The sequence below is a fragment of the Acanthisitta chloris genome, unplaced genomic scaffold (assembly GCF_000695815.1).
Source record: "Acanthisitta chloris isolate BGI_N310 unplaced genomic scaffold, ASM69581v1 scaffold24020, whole genome shotgun sequence".
Taxonomy (NCBI): Eukaryota; Metazoa; Chordata; class Aves; order Passeriformes; family Acanthisittidae; genus Acanthisitta; species Acanthisitta chloris.
The window spans coordinates 1-21,086 of NW_008653638.1; the positions used below are offsets into that span (position 1 = coordinate 1).

The window sequence follows — 21,086 nt, forward strand, 5'->3', positions numbered from 1 at the left end:
CAGACTCCCAGGTCCCTTTCTGCCTGGGACAGAAAAGTCAGAGACACTTATCTCAGTTTGCTGTCATTTGAAAATTGTGGGGTTACCTGAGCAGAGCTGTGTTAACCAGACCTACAGGGAAACTGCAGCAAGTGGTTGTTACCTTAGACTTGCTCTCAGAGAGCAGAGAATCTTAGCCCGGTCAGCCCAGGTCTGAAAGGAGTTTAAACCCCAAAACTGCTGTTGGGGATCACATCTAGGAGTTCATGGCTGTACAGAACAGCTCTCTCTGCATCCAGGAACTTGAGTGGGATCCTCATGTGCTCAGTATGGACTTGCAGTCACCTTCACCTGCACTGCCAAACACTCTGTATATGGACTTTTTGCATCTTGAATGTATTGTCAAAGATAAAAACTCTGCTCTTGCAGCTGTCCCTGAGTTACACTGACATGTTTTTGCCTTGCCCAAATTCTCCCTTGCTGTCCCTGTTAAGCCAAAACTGACAAATTTTAGTTTTAAGTTCTGGATTTAGAGATTGTAGATTTTAAGTTCTTCTCTCTTACTTTGATGCAATAACTGTGAGGAAGTAATGTTTGTACTCTGTTAATTGCTGTTACCTGCACTGTTAGAAGCAGTTGTTAGCCTTATAAAAAAAAGGTAATTCCTTGGTTAGAAATGTGTCAGAGCTGTGGGAGCTTTTGTTTAGGAATAACTGTGGCTGTATTGAGGCTTCATTTCTAAAAGCAGGGGAGGAGGGAGTGAGTAAACAGTGACTTCTGCTCTTAAGTGAGGAAACTGCAGATTGGCTGTGGATGTTACCAGCTCAAGTGTCTCTTCAGCATCTAATTCCAAAGAACTGAATGGAGAGGAGTTGAGTCACCTCATTTTGTATTTTCAGCATGTAGAAGATGTCCCTGTAGTAATTGTTGCCCAGTCCCTAAGGCTGTCAGTGCTTGGATAAGAATATTCAGCAATCTTGTTTGTAAATGAGACATTTTGGATTAACCATGTTTAGTAGTATCTGAGTGAAACTTAATATGCTCCATGTAAATCACAAGTGCTTTGTCATGGGCAGTAAAGGCAAAAATCACCAAAGTGATGGTTAAACCATTTGGATCAATGCAGAGAGACCCAAGTGCTCAGTATGTGATTTTGTTTGATCCCTGTCATCTGCTTTCAGAGATCAGCAGATGGATCAAGCCCAGAAGATGGAGATGGTAAGAGATCTGATGTAAGATGAAAAGCCCCAGGTGTGTGTCTCCCTGGGCTCTTGTGCATCTCTGCAACTGCTTTTTCCTGCAGAGTCTGACCGGGAGGATGGGAGCTACTGCCCCCCTGTGAAACGGGAGAGGACCTCGTCCCTCACTCAGTTCCCTCCTTCCCAGTCAGGTAAGTGTGGCTTCCTTTGTCCAGTCCTGTTCCTGTCTGTGTGCTTGGGCCACAGCACCCACACACAAACCATGGCTTTTCCTGCAGTCCATCTTGGCAAAGCCAGTGAAGCCCAAGGAGTTGATAGATGAGTTTTTAAAACATTTCCTCTCTGCAATATATACATTTGTAGTTTCAGCTTTTAACCTTGTGCCATTAAATTGAAAAATTAGTCAGAAATCTTTTTGATTTGTTGCTTCTTAGAAGACTTCTGTAAATGCTACTTTTTCTTAATTCCTCTGCTGCCAGGGAAACCTTCCCTGGCTCAGCTCCTGCTTGTTTCTGTCCTTTCCTTTTCTCCCATCCCCTTTTGGAGTGGATTCAGTGCATTCCTGAGTCACCTGGAAGCACCAGAGACCGACCAGGCAGGCAGAGGTCACTGGGAATCACTGGGGGAGATCTGTGTCTGCTCTTTGCTCACCCCCAGGAACGTGGCTGAGGTTTCTGCCTTCTCTTCCCAGGCAGATGTGGAGTCCAACATTCTTCCTTAAGCACCTCCTTGGCTAGTGTATTTTTACTGGATATGATCAGTTATTCCCTGTTTGCCTCCCTTGTGCCCTCCTGGTGTGTCTTGTTGTCAGCAGTGACAGCTTGGGTTGGAATTGCAGCTTCCATAAAGGCTTCCTTGAATATTGCTGACATTATTCCCTGGCTTTGGTTTCCAGACAATCTTTCCCTTTCCCAACTTCTTAGTTCTTCTGTGGGTTATGTTTCTCTCAGGAGCAGGGAAATTTGACTCAGGTGAAACCTGCGTCATGTTTAAGCTTAAGGTAGACAATGATACAGAGAGAGAAAGTGGAAGCAAAGGAAAGAAGCAAACAGGAAAGAATATCAAAACTGAATTGGCTCATCTTTTAGTGCAGGTGTTCAGCTATGAGTTCCCTCTCTCTTTTCAACATACTGAAACTTCTTCCACAGCCTTAGGAAGGCTAAGAGAGCTGAGAAATGCTGTTACACTTTTCCTCGTGCAGAGGTTGGAGACAAAGCCCCAACCTGCTGCTGTTGCCTTGTGACTCTTGGTGGATCTGTGTCCTGCTCTGGTTGACCTATCTCATAACCTGCAGTCTTCTGTGGTTTAGTTCTGTGACTCTTTGGCCAACACCACAAGTGCCCAAACTGCTGCTCGGGGCCCCAGCCTAACTCTCACTCACTTCTCCAGGCCTCAGCCGAGGGTGGAAAATGGACACTGCACTTTGCCTGTTCCTTTCAGACAGGTTTTGCCCCTGTGCTGACAGAAGTGGCTCTGCCAGGACTGTGCTGTGCTGTTTCCATGGGAGGTTTGTCTCTGCAGGGCAGTTCACACCTGGCTCCTGGTCCCCAGAGCCCTGCAGGGCCTGACCTGTTCTCTAATGCTGTTCTAACATCACTTCTAGTTCCTCCTCCAGGTACAATTCACATCAGGAATCCTGTGGTTATCTTTCCTTCAGAATAAAGGAGATTCATTCTTTCTTTGTCTCAGGATGAACTAAGGGGATTTGATGGACCATGTGTTTATTCCTTTGGCTGCGATGTTGGTTTAGTTTAGAAGGAATAAAACCAAAATCAAATGACTAGCAAAGTAATTTTCAGTTTGAAGCCTTTAAACCTGTTCCCTGACATCCAGAATTAAGAACAACGTGCACAACTTCTCCTAATGTTTGGTTTTCCTTTGGCTGCAGTAACCAAGAACAATGTCTTTATGCCATCAAGCTTCTGTGAACCCTCTGCAGGCAATTCTGACTCAGAACCAGGTGAGTTCCCTCATTTCTCTACTTCCTTATCAGCAAACTCTTGTCAGTTTGCCATGACCCAGAGCACTGTGACACTTCACAACTAAGGCCTTGTCTTGGGGAGTGGAAGTGATGATGGTTCTGATCTTAGAGCTCTTCTCTTGCTCACTTCATGGTCTGGTTTCACCCCTGCTGGAGGAGTGATGTAGGATTGCATTGTGACCCTTCCCTGTTAGCCTCATGATAAAACTTAAGGGAAATTTGCCTTTACCTGTTTTGGAATGCTGTTCTTTTCTGCTGGAAACAATCTAAGGTCCTGGTGATGTTCAGCATGACCTGAGCCCTCTGTGCACACAACTGCTCCTTTTGAGTCCCTGTTGCTCTGGTTCAGGTGTGTTGGTATCTTGTGCTTAACTGGTGTGAGAATAGCCAAGGTTAGATGCTGAGCTGTCTTACTCTGAGCACTGACATTATGCCCCTAAAAGGAAAAACAGTTTAATTATTCTCTAAGTTCTTAGGAACTGAATTTTCAAGAGCTGTGAACTGATGTTATTTTCTGGTATTATTGAGCTGCTGTATTTTTAGCCAAAAACCCTAACTGCTGTGAGTGTGAGCAAGGGAGTTTCTTTTAGCTGCATGCTGTAAAAGGATACAGTAAAAACTAATGGAATTACAAGAAACACAAGATTGAGCAATGAAGTTTAACTTAATTTATGGTAGTTAGCAGTTGGATGCTTGTTGGCAGCTCTCGGGGTCAGTCATGCTCTTGGTTGGCCTTTCTGTAGTTTGACTCTCACAGCCTCTCTGCAGCCCTTCACAGCAGGACTCCATTGCTCTGGTGAAATGATCTCTTTTGTCTTTCTTCTGAAAAGCAGTTTTGCATTTTTTGCTTGGCTGTGACATCATTTGACTGTGACGCTCACTGAAGATTCACATTTCTTTGGGAAGAAGGGAACTTGTTCTTTGGAAATCTTCTTATGACTTTGGATACTTACAGAACTTGTGGGGTGTTCCAGTGGGGAAAAGATGAAGAATTTAATGACTGAGTGGATATTTGGAGTATGTTCCAGCTTTGTCCTTGTCATTCTGTGTTGTGCTTTCAGAGGAGAAGAGCAGTGGGTTCCGGCTGAAGCCACCGATCCTCATCCATGGACAGGCACCTAGTGCAGGTCAGTTCCCTCTTTGCTGGGACAAGACAAGGAAACCAGTTTAGCATTTTATTTAGGAGTTTACTCAACCTGCTCTTGTAACTGGAAGGTGACAATTCCTGTGTCTCTGCAGGGAAAAATCTGGTCTTCTCCAAAGTGGTTGTGCCTAGATGTGTGATGTGGGTGGACATGTCCACTCTTTGCCTGGGAGCAGCTGTGTGTCTGAGGTATCTCTTCTAGCTGGGTGTGCTTGGAGTAGACCTGAGCTCTGTGAACTCGAGTCTTTGGGTAGCAAACTGCCACAAAAAGGGTTTTTTTGAGCTGTTGAGTTGTTATATTCCTTTTGTCCTTTGGATATGAGTGGCCTGAGATGGAACTAGTTGCTATGAGTGAGTTCTGTGGCAGATTTATTGGATCAAGAGTTCATCTTGACTTGGTTTAATGAAGAAAACTGAATCTTCTGGGATTGCCATAACCTTCTGGAGTTGATGTTACAGTGTTTGGGGTTTTTATTAGGTTGTTTAAGGTCAATTGTCTGTTTGAATCATAGTATCAGACAGAGCATGTTAAGGGGCTGGAATGGAGCTTAGAGCTCATCCAACCCCAACCTCTGCCTTGGGCAGGGACACCTCCCAGCAGAGCAGGTTGCTCAGGGCTTGATCCAGGCTGGAATGACCAGTGCCAGGACTGGGGCAGCCACAGCCTCCCTGGGCTGTAGTGCTGTGCATCTCACTGTAGCAAACCAAAGAGGCTCATTCCAAAAGGTCATCAAAGGCTGTTCAATGACACAACACAACTGTTGCACTGTCAGTGTGTTTGATTGTATGAGGAAAATAAATATCTTTTACCAGCACCTGGAAATGGCTACACTGGGAGGAGAAAAGAAGACTTGGAATGTGTAACTGAATAAAATGTCAGTGCATACTAGGGCTGGTGTGTGCTGGTCATTTCTCTTACCCTTTGTCTTTATTTCTGAGTCAGTAGTGAACTCTCCTGTGCTTCTCGGGTGAGGAGGAGAATATATTTTAAGGTGTCTTTACAGGCTAGGAAAAAAATATTCTTATTGGGACTAATTCTGTCTTGAGGCTGAGTGAGGGGTAGAAAACAGGGAGCAGAAGCTTTTTTTTGCTGTCTCTTTTGTTTTTTCACTGTATGTTCTGTTGAAAGGAGTTCCAGAGGAGATGAGCTGGAGCTGAATTTCTCAACGTGAAAGCTTTGTAACCCTTGAAAGCCTTTGCTCTTGCAGGTGTGCCCAGCCAGAAACCCAAGGAGCAGCAGCGCAGTGTGCTCCGACCCGCAGTGCTCCAGCCCCCTCAGCCCAAAGCCTTCTCCCAGATGGGTAAACATTGCCTTTGCTTGCTACAGTGCTGTGCAGAGAGAGCAGAAATAGTGCAGCTGTTCCCTGTAGTGCTTTGGGTTGGCTCAGCACCCACCTAGGCTTCTCTTTTCAGGAGAGAAACATCTTAAGTGTGTCTGTGTTACATAAGGGGTGACACAGTGGAGCCTTCAGGCTTAGTGCAGGATGACTGACACTGTCAGGCCTCTAGTGTGTAGTCCCTGTTTGTGTTTGGCATAAAAAGGCTTTGAAGGGCCTGGCAATCTCAAATGGCAGTACTGACTATAAGCTGTTGCTGACTGATCAGCAGTGAAGTGCTTGAATCACTGAGAGGTGTCTCCAGGCTTGGGGACCATTCTGGAGTTGTGTCTTCAAGACAAAGTTTGAATTCTGAGTATGGTGTTTGAGTTCTTTGGTCATTCATCTCATGTTTATTCTGAGTATTTTAAATTGAACTGGATCTAGTTGCTGGAAATAAGCATCACTAAAGCAAAAGAGCTGTTTGAAGTGTCCATGTCTCCTGAATTTCACGTTCCACAGCTTTATGTGATGTGGAAGTTGAGTTGGGCAGAAACAGGAGTAACCTCAGTGAATGCTGAGTCTGGCATAGAACCAAACATTTCCAGCTTGATTCCCTGCTGTGCCTCCTGGCACAGACTGGGCTCTGCAGAGAGCTCAGAGTTGGGGTACAAATGTCTGTGAGCAGCTAGGCCAGTCCCTGGAGGAGCCCTCCCAACTGGGAATAGCCTTAGACTGGAGCAGGGTGGTTGCCTGGAGTTGTGTATGTTGAAGTCCTTGCAGCATTTGTACAGGTTAAGTGACTTTTTGCTGACTTGGATTCTGCTCAGAATTGCTGACCAGTTCTCCTCATGTCTCTTGCCAAGTCCAGTGGGAACTCTCTGGTTTACAGTGCAATGTTTCATGGACTTAAACCAGAGAACTGCATGCAGTTCTAATTGGTAAACCTCTAGAACAGTGTAAATAGCTGATAACTGATGTTTGCTCTTCCCTTGTTGCAGTTCTCAGCAGTGGCACCAATGGGGTAAATATCCCACCAGAGTCTGCAGCCACATCAGAGTCACCAAGTGATGCAGCACTGAAAAGTTCTGACTCTGAAGACAAGGTAAGCTGGACAAGGAGACTCAAAGTGACAGACTCTAGTGTTCTCTGAGCAGAGTCTGTGTGTGCAGTTCCATCAGTGAGGGCCCCTTATCTATCCATACTGATGCTAACTCAAGAGTTGTAACACAAACAGCTGAACCCACGGGTTGGGATGGTTTTTCATACCCATTTTCCCCCCACAAAATATAAAAGTTCCTGCTCTCATCCTTCCACCTTCCTTCTGTAACATCTTACTGCTGCTTGAGTGATGCCATTTCTGCCACAGGCACTGAATTCTTGTAACTTGGGTGTGTTGGTTAGCAGAATCTGCATTTTCACCCCATCAGATTGTGTGAAGAAATTGCTGTTCCCACCTGGAAAGGCTTTGGCTTTGTGCTGTGTGAGCTGAGCAGTTTGCAAGTGTTAGTGCTTCCTTCTCACACTGCCAGCAAAGAGCAATCCTCTGTCCTTAGGTGAATCCTCCACTGGCTCTGGGGATGTTCTTGGCTTGTCACTGTCAGTGTATGACTCCCCTTGTCATGGTCTGTTTTTAGTTGAAGGAACTCTATGACTTAGGCTGAATTCTTCCATTTCTTTAGGCAGGAGAGTGTCAGAAAAAGGAGCCCAGCAACACTTCAGATGATGACAGCTCTGAGAAGGCAGAGCTGAATGCACAACAAGCATTTGTATTTGGGCAAAACCTAAGGGACAGAGTTAAGGTAAGCACATTGCTTCTCTGGACTGAGAGTTTCTGATGTGCTGTGAAGTTAAAACCTCTGTCTATATGTGAACACAGTTGGGTTGATAAACTAGTCTCCCAGATGTTTAATAAATGAGTTAATTCTGTTAAGTAGCATAAGAAACTGTTTCAAAAGTAGACACATCTGCAATCATAAGCACCACCTAAAGCTCAGGGCAGTGTTAGTGTTTTCTTCTATCTTGTGGCTCAGAATTAAGTTACAATGTGGCCCTAAGATGCTCTCATGCAACTGAGACTTGACAGAGAAGGTGAGAAAAGAAGAGCAGGGCAGAGTGGGCTAAAACCTGGGCATGGAGTGACCGAGTTGGGTTGTGAGAACCTCATGCTGAAGACACATAATAAAAGACAGTGTAATATTGGGGCATAGGCTTATGTTGGTTTGTTGTAGAATGGGTTTGTGGATGGAATTTCTGTAGAAGGAATGAGTTGGGCAACTTGTCAGTAGTTCAAACTGTTACTATGTGCTTGTTTTTGCAGCTGGGAGATGAAAGTGATGAAGGTGCTGATGTGCAGAATGTTGGCATTCCAACATCAGATGTACCTTCTGCAACTAACTACTTCCTACAGTACATCAGCTCCAGGTGAGGCCACAGGGAAACCTGTGGGACAGTTTTCCTTCCTCTTTGAGAATCTGCTCTGTACTGGCTGCAGGGCTGTGGCTGGGCCTGGAGCTGCTGCAGGATGAGATGGCAGCCTGAGATCTAGGGAAACACTCAATCCTATGGGCAAGGGAGATGCATTTGACACCATTTACTTACCCAAAGCCTCTGCAGAAAACTAACCAGTGTAAGATGAGAAAAGTCTCCTGGGGAATGGTTGGAGAGGAGCAGGGGTGGAATACATTGGAGCTCCCAGCAGAGTTCTGTGCTGTGTTTGTGGTGTTCAGCATGTTCATAAATGGTATGGATAAAGGGAAGAACGGTTTAAAAATGAGTTTTTAATGATAATAAGCTTCTCAGAGCATTGCAGAGAGCCTGTAGGAATGAGCAGGAGCCTGAGTGTGGGAGGTCTTTGAGAGAATGTCTGAGGAGGCAACAGCAGCAGCAGAAATGTGGTGAAGGTACGGGTCGAGTGAGGTAGCCTGGAGAAAACTGCTCCTTCTGTGTGTGCAGTGAGCCAGAGCTGAGCTGACAGCCCTCACCCAAGCTCTGAGAGAATGCTGCCTGACTAGTGCTCCAAAAATCAGGTGGTGTAGAGAAAGAGGAGAAAACAGAAGATAACATCTTACTGCAGAGCTGGGAGTTCAGGTAATGACTGGAAAAGTGTGAGGGGAAACCCACAGCGATGGAGTAGAGCAACATCTCTTCTCCTCCTGTAGCCTGATGTGCAGATTGAGGCCGTGAAATAATGGTAGGCAAAGCAACTTTGTCCTTGCATTCTGCAGTCTGAAGCCTCTTGTTCACCACAGAGTAGGCACTAGGCAGTTCTGCAGTCACTGAATTTCTGAGGTGATGCACTGGAGAGGGAGGGAGCACCTCTGGCTGCCAGGTCAGTGTTGTCCAAGACACAGTCAGATCTGTTCAATCAGATTTGCCAGACAATAAATACTGATATGTGGACTTCAAATGGAATACTTTTTCATAGTATGTTCAGGGGTTGGGATGGAGCTTAGAGATGATCCAGCCCCAACCCCTGCCCTGGACAGGGACACCTCCCACCAGAGCAGGTTGCTCAAGGCTTCATCCAACCTGGCTTTGAACACTCATGTGTTTCAAGTCATATGACATCTATTGTCATGTTTCCTTTGAGCCTTCCCTTTGGGAGGATTTATTCCTGGTGGGTCAATTGGCAGAAACCTCATTTTGGACTTTTCTTAAAACAAAGTGTCTCTAAGGGGAGCTGCCTCTGTTTTTCAGCTGAGATGGCAAAGCACTGTGGTAATGGACTTGGGAAAGGAAACTCTTCCCAGTCCTTGGACAATTCTAAGGGTACTGGGTGGCATGGAGGGACCAGCAGGTCATACAGAGCTCTGTGTTAGCATCTGGAGCTCAGCACTGTGGTGTTAATTCCCTTGGTAGGTAAAGCTGTTCTTCCCCTGAGGATCTTCTTATTCAGAAGTACCAACTCTGCATGTGCAGGTGAAAGGTTTGTTTGGTTTCACTGAGTCATGCAGTGACATATGTGCCCCCATCTTCCTAACTGAAATGCACCTGCAGGTTTGTTCTGTGTGTTTTGGGTGTTCACTTTGGGCCTGTGGTGGTGCCATGGAGAGGTGTGTCTGATGGGAAGGCAGACAGTGACTGGTTAAGGCTTTGAGTCTGTCAAAGAGTAAAACTCTTCTTTCTGAAAGGGGTTTAAAATCTGTTCATAAAATCCCCCAGGAGAGGAGGATGTTTATGCTGTAAGGAAGATGGAAAGGCTGAGACTTGGTGGTAAAACCACTGTGGACTAGTCTAACACCAGGCATTACTGTCCCTTCAGTTGTGACCCTGGAAGTGCTTTTGTTTCAGTTCTGTCCCTCTCTCAGAACATTGGCATCAAACCTGTAGCAGTTCAAGTTTGTGCACGTACAGTGCTGCTGAAAGATGTGTGATAAGGCCTCATGTAGCATCCTGCACTGCTGTGGAATTGGTTAGCAAAAGGGGAAGATACTTGCAGTGCCCAAAACATTCCCCATCACTCTGAGGGAATTCTGGCTGCAAAACCAGTTTGTGCTCTTGTGGTCCTCAGTTCAGTTGATGTCTATGTATGTTTGTGCCAACAGTGCTGAGCTGTTTTAACCAGTGACAGTCACTCATCTTGAGGAATTTGATTAGTAGAAGATGAAGAGATGCTTTCCTGTCTCCTCAAACCTGTATTATTTGTGGGTTTCTTTCAGTGCAGAGAACTCTACAAACAGTGCAGACACATCCAGCAACAAGTTTGTGTTTGGCCAGAACATGAGTGAGCGAGTCCTAGTGAGTATCAGTCACTGCCCCTGAAATGCTGAACTCTGTGAGTGGCTGGTGTCACTCAGCAGTTCTGAGAGCCTTTAAGCACACTTACCACTTGAACATGGATTTCTTTCAGTGGTTTCCCTTGTTGGTACCTTTGAGTGCAGTGTGGGGAGGTCACTGAGCTCTTGCCTGCCTCTCCAGGATTTCCCTGCCACACTCTCAGTGTGAGGACGTTCAGAGCTCTCTGCAGTGCACGTGGCTCTTGTGCCCAAGCACTTCATGGCACAGCTGGTTGCTTTAAGTGTCCTCCAAACCGAGAGCAGTTTAGTTCCATGGCTCCCCCAGGGTGGGACTTCAGGTCCAGCTGCCTCGGGGCTGAGGGATGGCTCAGGAAATGCTGTTCGTTTGGAATAACTTGCAGTGCCTCACTGTTTCCTGCTGCTGGTTTGGAACCACATGGGAACATCTGATGCTGAGTATTCCCCCCATCACACCCCGAGCAGGGAGTGCACCCAGCTGTGCTGGGGGTTGAGCTCTAGCTGGATTTGGCCTGCTCTGTTGAACGTGACTTCAACATAAGGACTGAAATCGGTTTCAGTTCGAGGGAGGATAACCTGACCTGGTTTTCAGGCCATGCTCCATTCAATCCCTTGGCATGTGACAGAATGTCTGGGGTTCTCCATGTGCCCGGTGCTTCCCACAGGAGTTGTCCTGCTGGGCAAGAGGAGTGTGTGTTTTCTCCCCTCTGCTCACCTCCTCTTCTCTTTGTGGCAGAGTCCACCCAAATCAAATGAAGGGAGTACAGAGAGCAACAAGGAGAATGCTGCTACAGAGTCTGGCTCTGAATCATCTTCTCAGGAAGCCACACCAGAGAAAGGTGAAAACCCAAATAGTGTTTTAGGAGTGGTGGTTAATCCTTATTTAAATGGTTGTAGTTTTCAACATTCTGTTAATTTACAAAAACAGCAAAGCATTTTTATGTTGCCTTTACTGTCTCTTGCAAGCAAAGGCCCAGGCTGGGGTGGGAGCTGCTGTGGGTTCTCTAACCTTAAGCATGTCCAGGCTGTTTTCCATGGTCATTCTGTGCTATTGGGGTTACCCCCAGCAGGATGAGAGCAAAGGAAATTACCAGCACTGGTACTTGGACACACAGGGTACAGAAGGAATGTGGCAAACTTTAACTGTTCTGTTGTGGCTGAATGTCTGAGTCCAATGTGTGGTGTTGAGGGTGTGCACCACGTGTGCTGCTTGAACTCAGAGCTGTTTGCTGTATCCTAAACTTCTGAGCCTTCAGACTGGCAAGATTTTATGGAAATTGTGGGGATTGTTCTTGGATTTTCTTCAGCAAACTGCTTGCAAGTCCAAGGAAGTGTGGAACTTTGAGTTGTGCTGCCTGTGTGGGCACAGCTGTGTGGCACCAGTGCTGCTGGGGCACCCAGAGAGAGCCAGCTGTCCATGCTGTGCTGTGTGTAGGGACAGAGCTTGTGCCTGTAAGACAAGTATGAAAAGACAATCTTGAAGTTCTGCTTAGCATTTGAATCCATTCCCACACATTCTGTTAAGGTTTGCCATCAGGTTTCTCAGACTTGTGCTGTACTTGTGTAAATCTCAGGACATGATGTGCTAATCATGCTCAGCCTTTCATGATGTTGTCCAGCTAATAATATTTCAGAGTCCCTGGCAGAGTCTGCAGCAGCCTACACTAAAGCCACAGCAAGGAAGTGTTTGTTGGCCAAGGTGGAAGTGATCACTGGGGAGGAAGCTGAGAGCAATGTGTTACAGGTAAGCAGCAGAGGAGCTCTGAGTTTGGGGGGGTTAGTGTGGGTGTCCAGTGGGTGGATCCCCCACACCTCAGCTTTCCTTTCTGTCATGTGCTAAAATGCAAACTTGAAGTGTTTAATATCACATCCTTGACTGTTTCTTCATGTCCTCTCTCTGAGGAAATGTTAGTGTAGAAGGCACCCAGGGGAGCCTGAGCACGCTGAGTCCATCCATAGAAGCTTCTGTCTTCTGCAGAACAACTGCCTGAAGGAAATGTACATGAACTAAACATTTCAGGTCTTTAATTGTTGCACTGCTGGTTGTTTTTTAAAACCTGGGGTGGATTATTGCAGCAGCAGTTTGGTTTCTTGCAAAGCAGAAACCACATCACAGCACTCAGGAGTTGGTCTCGAGGTACTGTTTGAATGAGTGATGTTTTAGGAGGGTATTTGGTCATGACTTGGGCTCCTCATTTTAATCAGGATTTATTCAGCATTGTACTTATCCATTAGCTGAAATAACTCCAGTATGTCCTCAAGAAAAACGTGCAGAGTTTTTATGCTAAAACAAGTGGTATGTGTATTTTTTTCCTTCTTTCTTTATAGTTTGGGGTTTTTTTGAGGCACTTTAAGTTGCTCAGCATTTGAACTGTTATTTTTAAGGAGAGCTCTTTGTTCTTGCAGACACCCTGCTCTGTTGTGCCACCAAACAGCTGCACTGTGGCAGTAACTGGTGCAGGAACAGAGTGATAATCTGTGATGTTTCTTGTCTTGCACTTGTTTTTCCCAGCCATGAATGGTCTCTAAGTGCTTCTCCTGGTACTTGGATTGTTCAGAAATGCCTGAGTGCTTCATGCAGTCACACAGGGCACTGAAGAGATGAGAGTCCTGTTTCAGTGGGTAAAGCCACAGCTTGTAGGAGCTGTGTGCTCAGCACAGGGCTGGTTTGCACCAGTGTGACTTTAGATCTCCTGCCTGACTTCTCCTTTCCCTGTGGGATGGAGTGCACTGGAATTCCATATGGAACTTGTGCAGACAGAACTGTAATGTTGCAGAGATGGAGCTGAGGGTTCCTGGGCAGAGAAACAGGGAATGGGGTGGAAATGTCTCCTCCACCCAGTGCACATGTATGGGGAACTCGAGGGGTCCCAACATGAGGTGAGGAACTCGGCAGTGACTGAAGGTGCATCAGGCAGGGGATACAGAGCAGGGAAGAAAAAGGAGTTTGTGAAGCAGGAGCTGTTCTACCACTTGAAAAATACACCTTTTGCAGTTCCTAACTGCAGGGAGGGAGGAGAAACACCTCTTTTATCCACGGGGTGTGGATCAGGCTTTAGACACAGATCGTGAGCTAATAGGTTTGTTCATCCTTTTTTCCTTAATCCAGGAAGAATTTTCCTTTGCTTTCATTATGCTGAGTCTTCCCAGCAACAAATGCACCTTCAAGGGGGCAACGTGCACCTCAGGCTTGTAAAGGGATTGACTGATTAAGGCAACCTCTCACCACATGACATTTTCTGTGGGGAAGTTTATACCTCATCCAGGCATTGTTCCTGTTGCTTTGACCTTGAGCTCAGGTATTCTCTAAGTATGCTGCTGTTAATGAGACCTTCTGAAAGCAGACAGCATGTTTTGAGGACTTCACTGCAAAGAGTTCACTGCTTTGGATTGTTTGCACAACCATAAACAGTTAACACTTCCAATATGGAATCTGAATACTCTTAACTCTCAGTTCAGGAAGGACATTGAGGGGCTGGAGCAGGTCCAGAGAAGAGCAACGAGGCTGGGGAAGGGACAGGAGCACAAGTGCCATGAGGAGAGGCTGAGGGAGCTGGGGGTGTTCAGCCTGGAGCAGAGGAGGCTCAGGGGAGACCTTAGCACCCTCTGCAACAACTCCCTGAGAGGAGGTTGGAGTCAGGTGGGGGTTGGTCTCTTCTCCCAGGCAACCAGCAGCAGGACAAGAGGGCACAGACTCAAGCTCTGCCAGGGGAGGGTTAGGTTGGAGATTAGGAAGAGATTTTTTCCAGAGAGAGTGCTCAGGCATTGGAATGTGCTGCCCAGGGAGGTGGTGGATTCACCATCCCTGGAGGTTTTTGAGATGAGACTGGATGTGGCACTTAGTGCCATGGTCTAATAATGACAGTAGGGTTGGATTCAATGATCTTGGAGGTCTCTTCCAACCTGGTTGGTTCTATGATTCTGTGATTAACCAGCTGTAGGTGACTAAGAAATCTTATTACTTCAACCAGCCACTCTGCTATGGAGATGTTTTCTGTTGCAGATTCAGTGCAAGCTGTTTGTGTTTGATAAAAGCTCTCAGTCCTGGGTGGAGAGGGGTCGAGGGCTCCTGAGACTCAACGACATGGCCTCAACAGAGGACGGAACGCTACAGTCCCGGCTGGGTAAGGGGAGCCAGGGGCTGGGAAATGCAGGGCTGGTCCCACAGGCTGCTTCATGGCACACAGCAGCAGCCACTGTGGCTTATGTCCTAGCCACAGCAACTCAGCAGCAGTTTGGACTTTTCCTTGCCTCACTTTAAGAACTTTGCCTTCTAGGAACATCTTCTTCTCATATCCTTCTGTTGTGACAAATGTTCCAGTGGCTTTTTCCCCCCATAAAAGCAAGAGTAGCTAGAATATTTGACTAGAAATTGGTGGTAACATCATTCAGATCTGGGCCCTTTGGGACAGGCTGCCCTGTGGTGGTGGAAGTCTCTCTGAACAGGATTGCTCAGGCTGGTAGGAATGTGCATCAGCCTGAGGTTATCATCTCACAGATAACCACTGATCTTTGGTGTATCAATGTAGAAGACTTTGGACTGAAGATCTTTAGATGTGGCTGATGTGGTGGTTTAACCCCAGCAGCCCCCAAGCCTCTCACTGCCCACAGTGGGGTCAAGGAGAGAACAGGAAGGGGAGAAGCTGGAAAACTTGTGGGGTGAGGTAAAGACAATTTCAGAGGGAAAGCAAAAGCCACACACAAGCAAAGCAAAACAGGAATTGATTCACCCCTTCCCATGGGCAGGAGGTGTTCAGCACCTCCAGGACAGCAGGGCCCCAGCACAGGTAGTGGTGACTTGGAGGACAAACACCAACAGTCCAAATGTCCCTGACTGCCTCCTTCTTCCCCAGCTTTGTGTTCTGAGCATGATGTCCTGTGGCCTGGGATATCCCTGGGGTCAGTGTGGGTCACCTGTCCCAGCTGTGTCTCTCCCAAGCTCTCGTGTGGGCTCAACTTCCTCCCCAGCCTGGCAGCATGAGGAGCAGCAAAGTCCTTGGTCTGTGTGAGCTCAGCAATAACAACATCTCTGTATTCTCAACCCTGTGTTAGGCACAAACCCAAACCACAACCCCAGAGCAGCCTCTGGGAAGAGAATTAACTCCACCCCAGCCCAAACCAGCACAAGTCTAGAGTCTGCCCATTGGCAGCTGTGACCAGAGCTCTGTACCAAGGGCTCTCTCTTCACATCCTTTGTAAAGAGGCTGAAACCTTTATACAATAAAAAGCTGTTTTGAGTTTCCTGATGTCTTTTTCCACCTAACTGATGTTGTGTCTTGGCTTTAGTGATGAGGACTCAGGGGAGTCTCAGGTTAATCCTAAATACCAAGCTCTGGGCTCAGATGCAGATTGACAAAGCCAGTGAGAAGAGCATCAGAATCACTGCCATGGACACAGAGGACCAGGGAGTTAAAGTTTTCCTTATATCAGTGAGTACTGGCTTTTGGTTACTTCTTAACCTTCTTGCTGAAGTTGGTGCTTGCTTAAACTAGCTGTGGTTATATTCCCATTTCCTTTGCACCCTACACTGCTCAACCACCACTCCCAGCCCAAAGTCAAGGGGCTTGGCCTTGGTGGGTATGCAGGAACACCACACCAAGGGCTGCCCTGGTAGCCAAGTTGTCCCAAGCATTGCCCATGGATCTGTTCCACACCTCCTGAGACCCTAACTGCAGTGTTTGATGCAGGTTGGGGTTTGCTACTAAAGGAAATGGGCATTATTTAAAGAGTTGTGGCCTAACCAGAGTTAGACCTACTGGGACTTGCAGCACAGGAGAGCTGTCACTGCCTGCAGTGCAGGAGGGTGGATTGGTGCTCACTGGAAGGGAAACACTAAGAAGCTGTCAAGAACATTGTGTTAGTTAAGGCTAACACATTATAGCTCTGATTTTCTTTTGACACAGTATTCAGAGCAGTGATTTCTGTGCTGGCTGAGTGGGGAACAGCAATCCCAGTCAGAGTCACTGAATGGGAGCTCATCACAGCAGAGAAGAGAGGTCATTTCCTAGTGTCTGCTAAGAGTTGGAAAGGTCCAAACGTGTTTTGGTTCACACTGATTGTACACAAGAGGTTGCTAAAGAATTAGTGTTCCTTGGGATCAGGAACTAAGAGAACAGAACAGATAGTCAACTTCCCTGTGACATTAGGTTTGTAGCACTGGGATCTGCAGTCCCACAGTGGAGCTTAAGGGTATCAGTTATCCACTGATGAAGCAGTGAGGTTAATGGGTAGGTTTTCCTCAGCATTTTCCTTCCAGATGTGAAGGTTGGAGTTAATCTGTCATCAGGTTATTTACTGCTATATTTTAGTACTGATGAAGAGGATTTTCTTTGGAGTCATTTGTTCACAGCTCATTGCAGGGGAGTTTTGCAGATGTAGAGGTGACATTCAAGGGACAGAGGGGATGGAAATGACCTGTGAAAGAATCTGAGAAGTGGGATTGATGCTTTGTAGTAACAGTAGTTAGTGTAGGGATTTAACTGGCAGAGTGAGGAGAGAGTTTGGTAGTATTTGAAGGGAGTTCCTTTGTAAATAATGTCAATTAAGTGTCTAGTTTGATAGGCCTGAAAATTGATTGTTTTGAAGGCATAAAGTGCCCATTAACCTCTGAGAGTTAACAAGGTACATTCTTGGACAGGTTGTCATAAATGTTTCCTTCTGAAACAGTTTAAAAAAAAAACCCCAACAACCAAAACAGAATAATCTCTTGCCTGACAGTCCATGCAGTTTGCTCATTGTATCTTGGGTGGAAATTCTGTGTCAGTGCATCCTGAAACAGTGAAGTGACTTGATTACAATTTTAACTCACGTCTGAAGGTGAATGATTGACAGACCTGGAAAAAATCTGCAAGGTTTTCACTGAAGATCTTTTTTTAATACAAGCCTTGGGGAGGTGTCAGGAGAGCTGTGTGATGTCTGGGCAAGGGTTGTGTGAAATCAGCTGGTTCTGGGTGTGCTGCTCAGAGGGAGTTGGTGTGAGCAGAGGAATGTCCTCTCCCACCAGAGCTCAGTACATGTCATGTCCTGCAGTGTGTCCCACGTGTACCTGTACACATCCCCCAGCCCATTCTGACTGGTTTGGACAACCTGTGTGAGAAAACTGAGAAGTAGATTGTGAAGTACTTCGTGACTGGGATATGTTGCATCAGCAGTGGTTTGTTCTGTCCCAATTTCTTCACCTTTTCCTTGTTTGTGCACACTCCAAAATGCAGGCAAGCTCTAAAGACACAGGGCAGCTGTATGCTGCATTGCACCATAGGATCTTGGCCCTGAGGAGTAGAGTGGAGCAAGAGCAGGAAGTCAAGAATGTAGCACCTGAGCCAGAGGTAACACAGTCCAACGAGGAAGACAGTGATGATGATGTCATTGCACCTTCAGGATCAGTTGGAAGTGGTAAGTGAGACAAAGGTGTTTCCTGTTCTCCATCCATTTTTCTATGCTGTTCTTCAAGGCAGAGAGTTCTCTCTGTATGTTATAGAGATTCTTCTGGCCTGTTACTGCTCAGAGGGGAAAGGGAACTCTGCAGTTCTCACCTGGCACTGCCCACCTGATCTGAGCCTTCTGTGGGCTGCTTGGTATGAATCTGAATGTAAGGCAAGAAACAAAAGCTATTTCTTATGACCAAGACCTGCTTTTCTGTTTCAGGTCCCACTGATGAAGGTGATGGGCAGAACGTTGGCAGCACATAGCAGATGTGAGCCCACCTGCTTGCAAGGCTGCTCTGAACACCATCTTGCAGGCACCTCTGGATCCCCCAGGCCAGCAATTATTTCAGGCAGTGTTGAAGGCTCCAGGACTTAAGGACTGTGCATCCCTCTTCTGTTTGTTTGGTTTTTTGGTCTGGATCAGTAGATTCCACACAGAAAAAGCAGACTTGGAAACTACCTGAATGTGGTTTGGGACGTGAAAGCTCATCATATTGATGAGCAAAAAAACAACACAGAACCCCAACAAAAAAACCCTAAACAAAACCACCCCAACCCCAAACGTTTCCCCTCGTAATTGAGATGGCACATTACAGCTTGTCACAGCTTTTCATTGGGACCTTTTGACTGTTTCTTCAGTGTTGGTGTCTTTCAGGCCTCCGAGGTAGAACTTCCCGGCGCAGTTCCGACTCCAGTTCTGCTGTGTATCCCATCCCCTCACACAGGGAATCCGTGGCCTCACCACTTCCTATGCTCACTGGGTGCCCTTTTGGCTTCCTTCTCCTTTGGACTGCAGATGGGGCAGGTTATGTTCTTACTTTTCAATCCCAACTAGCTTGTGGACACCATTCCCTGTACCCAGAGAGAAACAAACCATTGTGGGTGACCAGAAAAGCTTTTTTATTGCAGTAATAAGAGACTTATCCACAGGATGTTTTGCTAACTCTTTTTTTTTTTGTTGTTGTTGTTTCTTCCCATTTCATTATGATTATTTGGGGATTTATATTGTGGTGAGACTTTTTTTTTATTTTAGTTTTTCAATAAGATGCTCTTGTGTGTTGGAAAAGTGAAACTATTGTTTTGTACTGTTCTTTTCTTTTCCTATTTAAGGGAGAGCTAAGCCACTATATATAATAGATGTTGCATCCCATTTTTCTTAGAGGAGGATCTGTTTCTGTGGCTACAGGGAAGTGTAGGAGGCTACAGGTCACACCTTCAGAAAAGCTGAGGAGGAAACAGCTGTTAGCCCAGGGAAGAATTAAACAGGCTCATAATGCTGAGCTCTCTCAGCCAGGAAGATCAGTCTGTGTAGTGAAGCAGCTCTCAGTTTATGGCTTGATTCAACAAGCCATTTAAGCACTTGCCTGACTTAACTCCATGTGAATAATCTTACTGAAGTCACTGCAACTGTTCATGCTTAAAGGTGAGGATATTTCAAACTATCTTGCTGAATTAATGGCCTTAAACAGACAATTTCACTTCTAACCCTTCCTGTCCCTTCCCTGAAGTCTTGCAGCATGAAGAGAAAGGTAACACTTGCCAAGCCTTGAGTAGTTTGGGCTGAAGGTTATTGTACTCTGCTCCACCAAAATAAAGGCAAGATGTGTTTCCTGTGTGTAATTCTGAAGTGCTCCTGCTGTAACCATAACTCACCTTCTCTTGCTTTCAGTGTTTAATCATTTGAGCCTTTTGTATGAAAGTTGAGTTTTATTTTGTTATTAAAACCTACAGTGTGTTCTTGTCCAGCAAAGTTGGAGTGTGGCAGTCACCAGGAACAGTGAGCAGGTCACTTCCACTAGAAATTCCCCAAGTTGTTTTGCTTGCTTTACAAATAGTTTTCTGGTAGATAATTTCTCACTTGCTAATTGGTTCTTCTGTAGCTTAAGGAGACCTGAAATGCCTCATTTAAAAGGAAATTGAAGGGGAAGAAGCATTTAATGCAGCATGAATTGAAAGTTAAACCTCAGGTTGTGGCACAAAGTCAACTTGGAAACTGTATATTCAAATAGCAAAACAGTCCTTGTAGTCTCTTTTAATGAAACACTTTTCCCTGGCAGCCAAGAACAAGCTTTTCCCTGTTATCCACTGCTAACCATCCCTGATGCTGTTGGGGCAGGAGGTGCTTTGCCTTTCCTGATAGCCCATTGAAGGAACACCTTGGATCAGATGTCTGGGAGGTGAAAAGGGCTAGTGACAAGCTGTGCCACTGCAGCTGTGATTTCTCTGCTCATGCCATCTTGCATTTTGGGGTTGTTTCTCCTCAGAGTTAGGGGTTTGTAGCAGTGCCCAGAGCTGTGCTCCCCCTCCTCAGGCCACTCTCTGCCAGGAGCACAGCAGGTTCCTCAGGACCCACCTCAGCTGTTTCTGCATCACAGGCTCTGGGGCACTTCTGTGCTCTCAGGTCAGTGATCTACATTTTGGCTCTGGGAGCTTTTTACACTACTGAGACACTCAGATTTCAACTCCTCTTTTCAAAAACAGCTTTCAAACTGCTGCTTGGCAGCAGCTGCTTATTCGTCAGGTGTGTTGGGCAGCAGGGCCTGGCTGTGGGCCCCAGGCACTGCTCCCTGGGCCCAGGCTCTGTGGGCTCTGGGCTGACCCCACTTGGAGGTATTTCACCTGAAATGCAATTGCTGGTGCATGAAGGTGCAGAAAAATGCAGTGAGCTTGTTTGCTGTGCTGGGGGCTGAAGGCACAGCATCCTAAACCAATTGGCAGCTAGTAACTGGTGCAGATTGGGTTTGAGCTGGAAGCTTTGTTTACAGTCAGGAGAGAAACGTTGCTGTGCACCTCTGACACAGTTGGCTGTGGGTTGAGTTCAAGCCCTGCCCAGCAGAGGTGGTTAGGCCAAAACAAACCCTGACTTAGCTGTAAGCCATGGTAAAGCAGTGCCAGGCAGAGCCAGACACTGCCCCTGTGTCTCTAAGGAGCTGTGTGCCACACAGCTCAGCTCATGGCAAGTACCCCAAGGCCTGTGCTGTGTTTCCTGGCCCAGGGGAGGCTGGTGAGGACCAGTTGTGCTGCCTCACAGCAAATCTTCCCCCTGCCCACCCTCCCAGGGCTGTTGATAACGTGCAGCTGGGGTTGGCAGTTCCTCTGTGGCCTCTTGTAGCTGCTGCCCCACATAGCCACAGTGTTTGCCAGGGCAGGAAAGAGACTGCAGAGGAGTTGAGCACATTTGAAGGGGCAAATGTTGCTAGAGTGGTGTTGGATCTGAAACCAGGGGGAAACCTCTTAGCCATAAGATGAAAAGTAAGGTTAGACCCACAGGAAGTACAAAGCTTAA

The 21,086-nt window shown here is 46.5% G+C and overlaps 1 protein-coding gene across 1 annotated transcript; it reads left to right on the forward strand.

The window, feature by feature from the left end:
- Positions 1-1,160: 1,160 nt before the first annotated feature.
- On the forward strand, positions 1,161-18,303 carry LOC103809104 (ran-binding protein 3-like; the record flags this gene model as incomplete). Its single annotated transcript, XM_009081922.1, has 14 exons — positions 1,161-1,197; positions 1,283-1,369; positions 4,221-4,286; positions 5,512-5,604; positions 6,621-6,724; positions 7,302-7,421; positions 7,940-8,043; positions 10,281-10,359; positions 11,113-11,215; positions 11,996-12,120; positions 14,380-14,500; positions 15,663-15,805; positions 17,588-17,768; positions 18,021-18,303. Coding segments are annotated over 14 exons (1,407 nt in total), but the record flags the coding sequence as incomplete, so codon positions are not given.
- Positions 18,304-21,086: the final 2,783 nt, after the last annotated feature.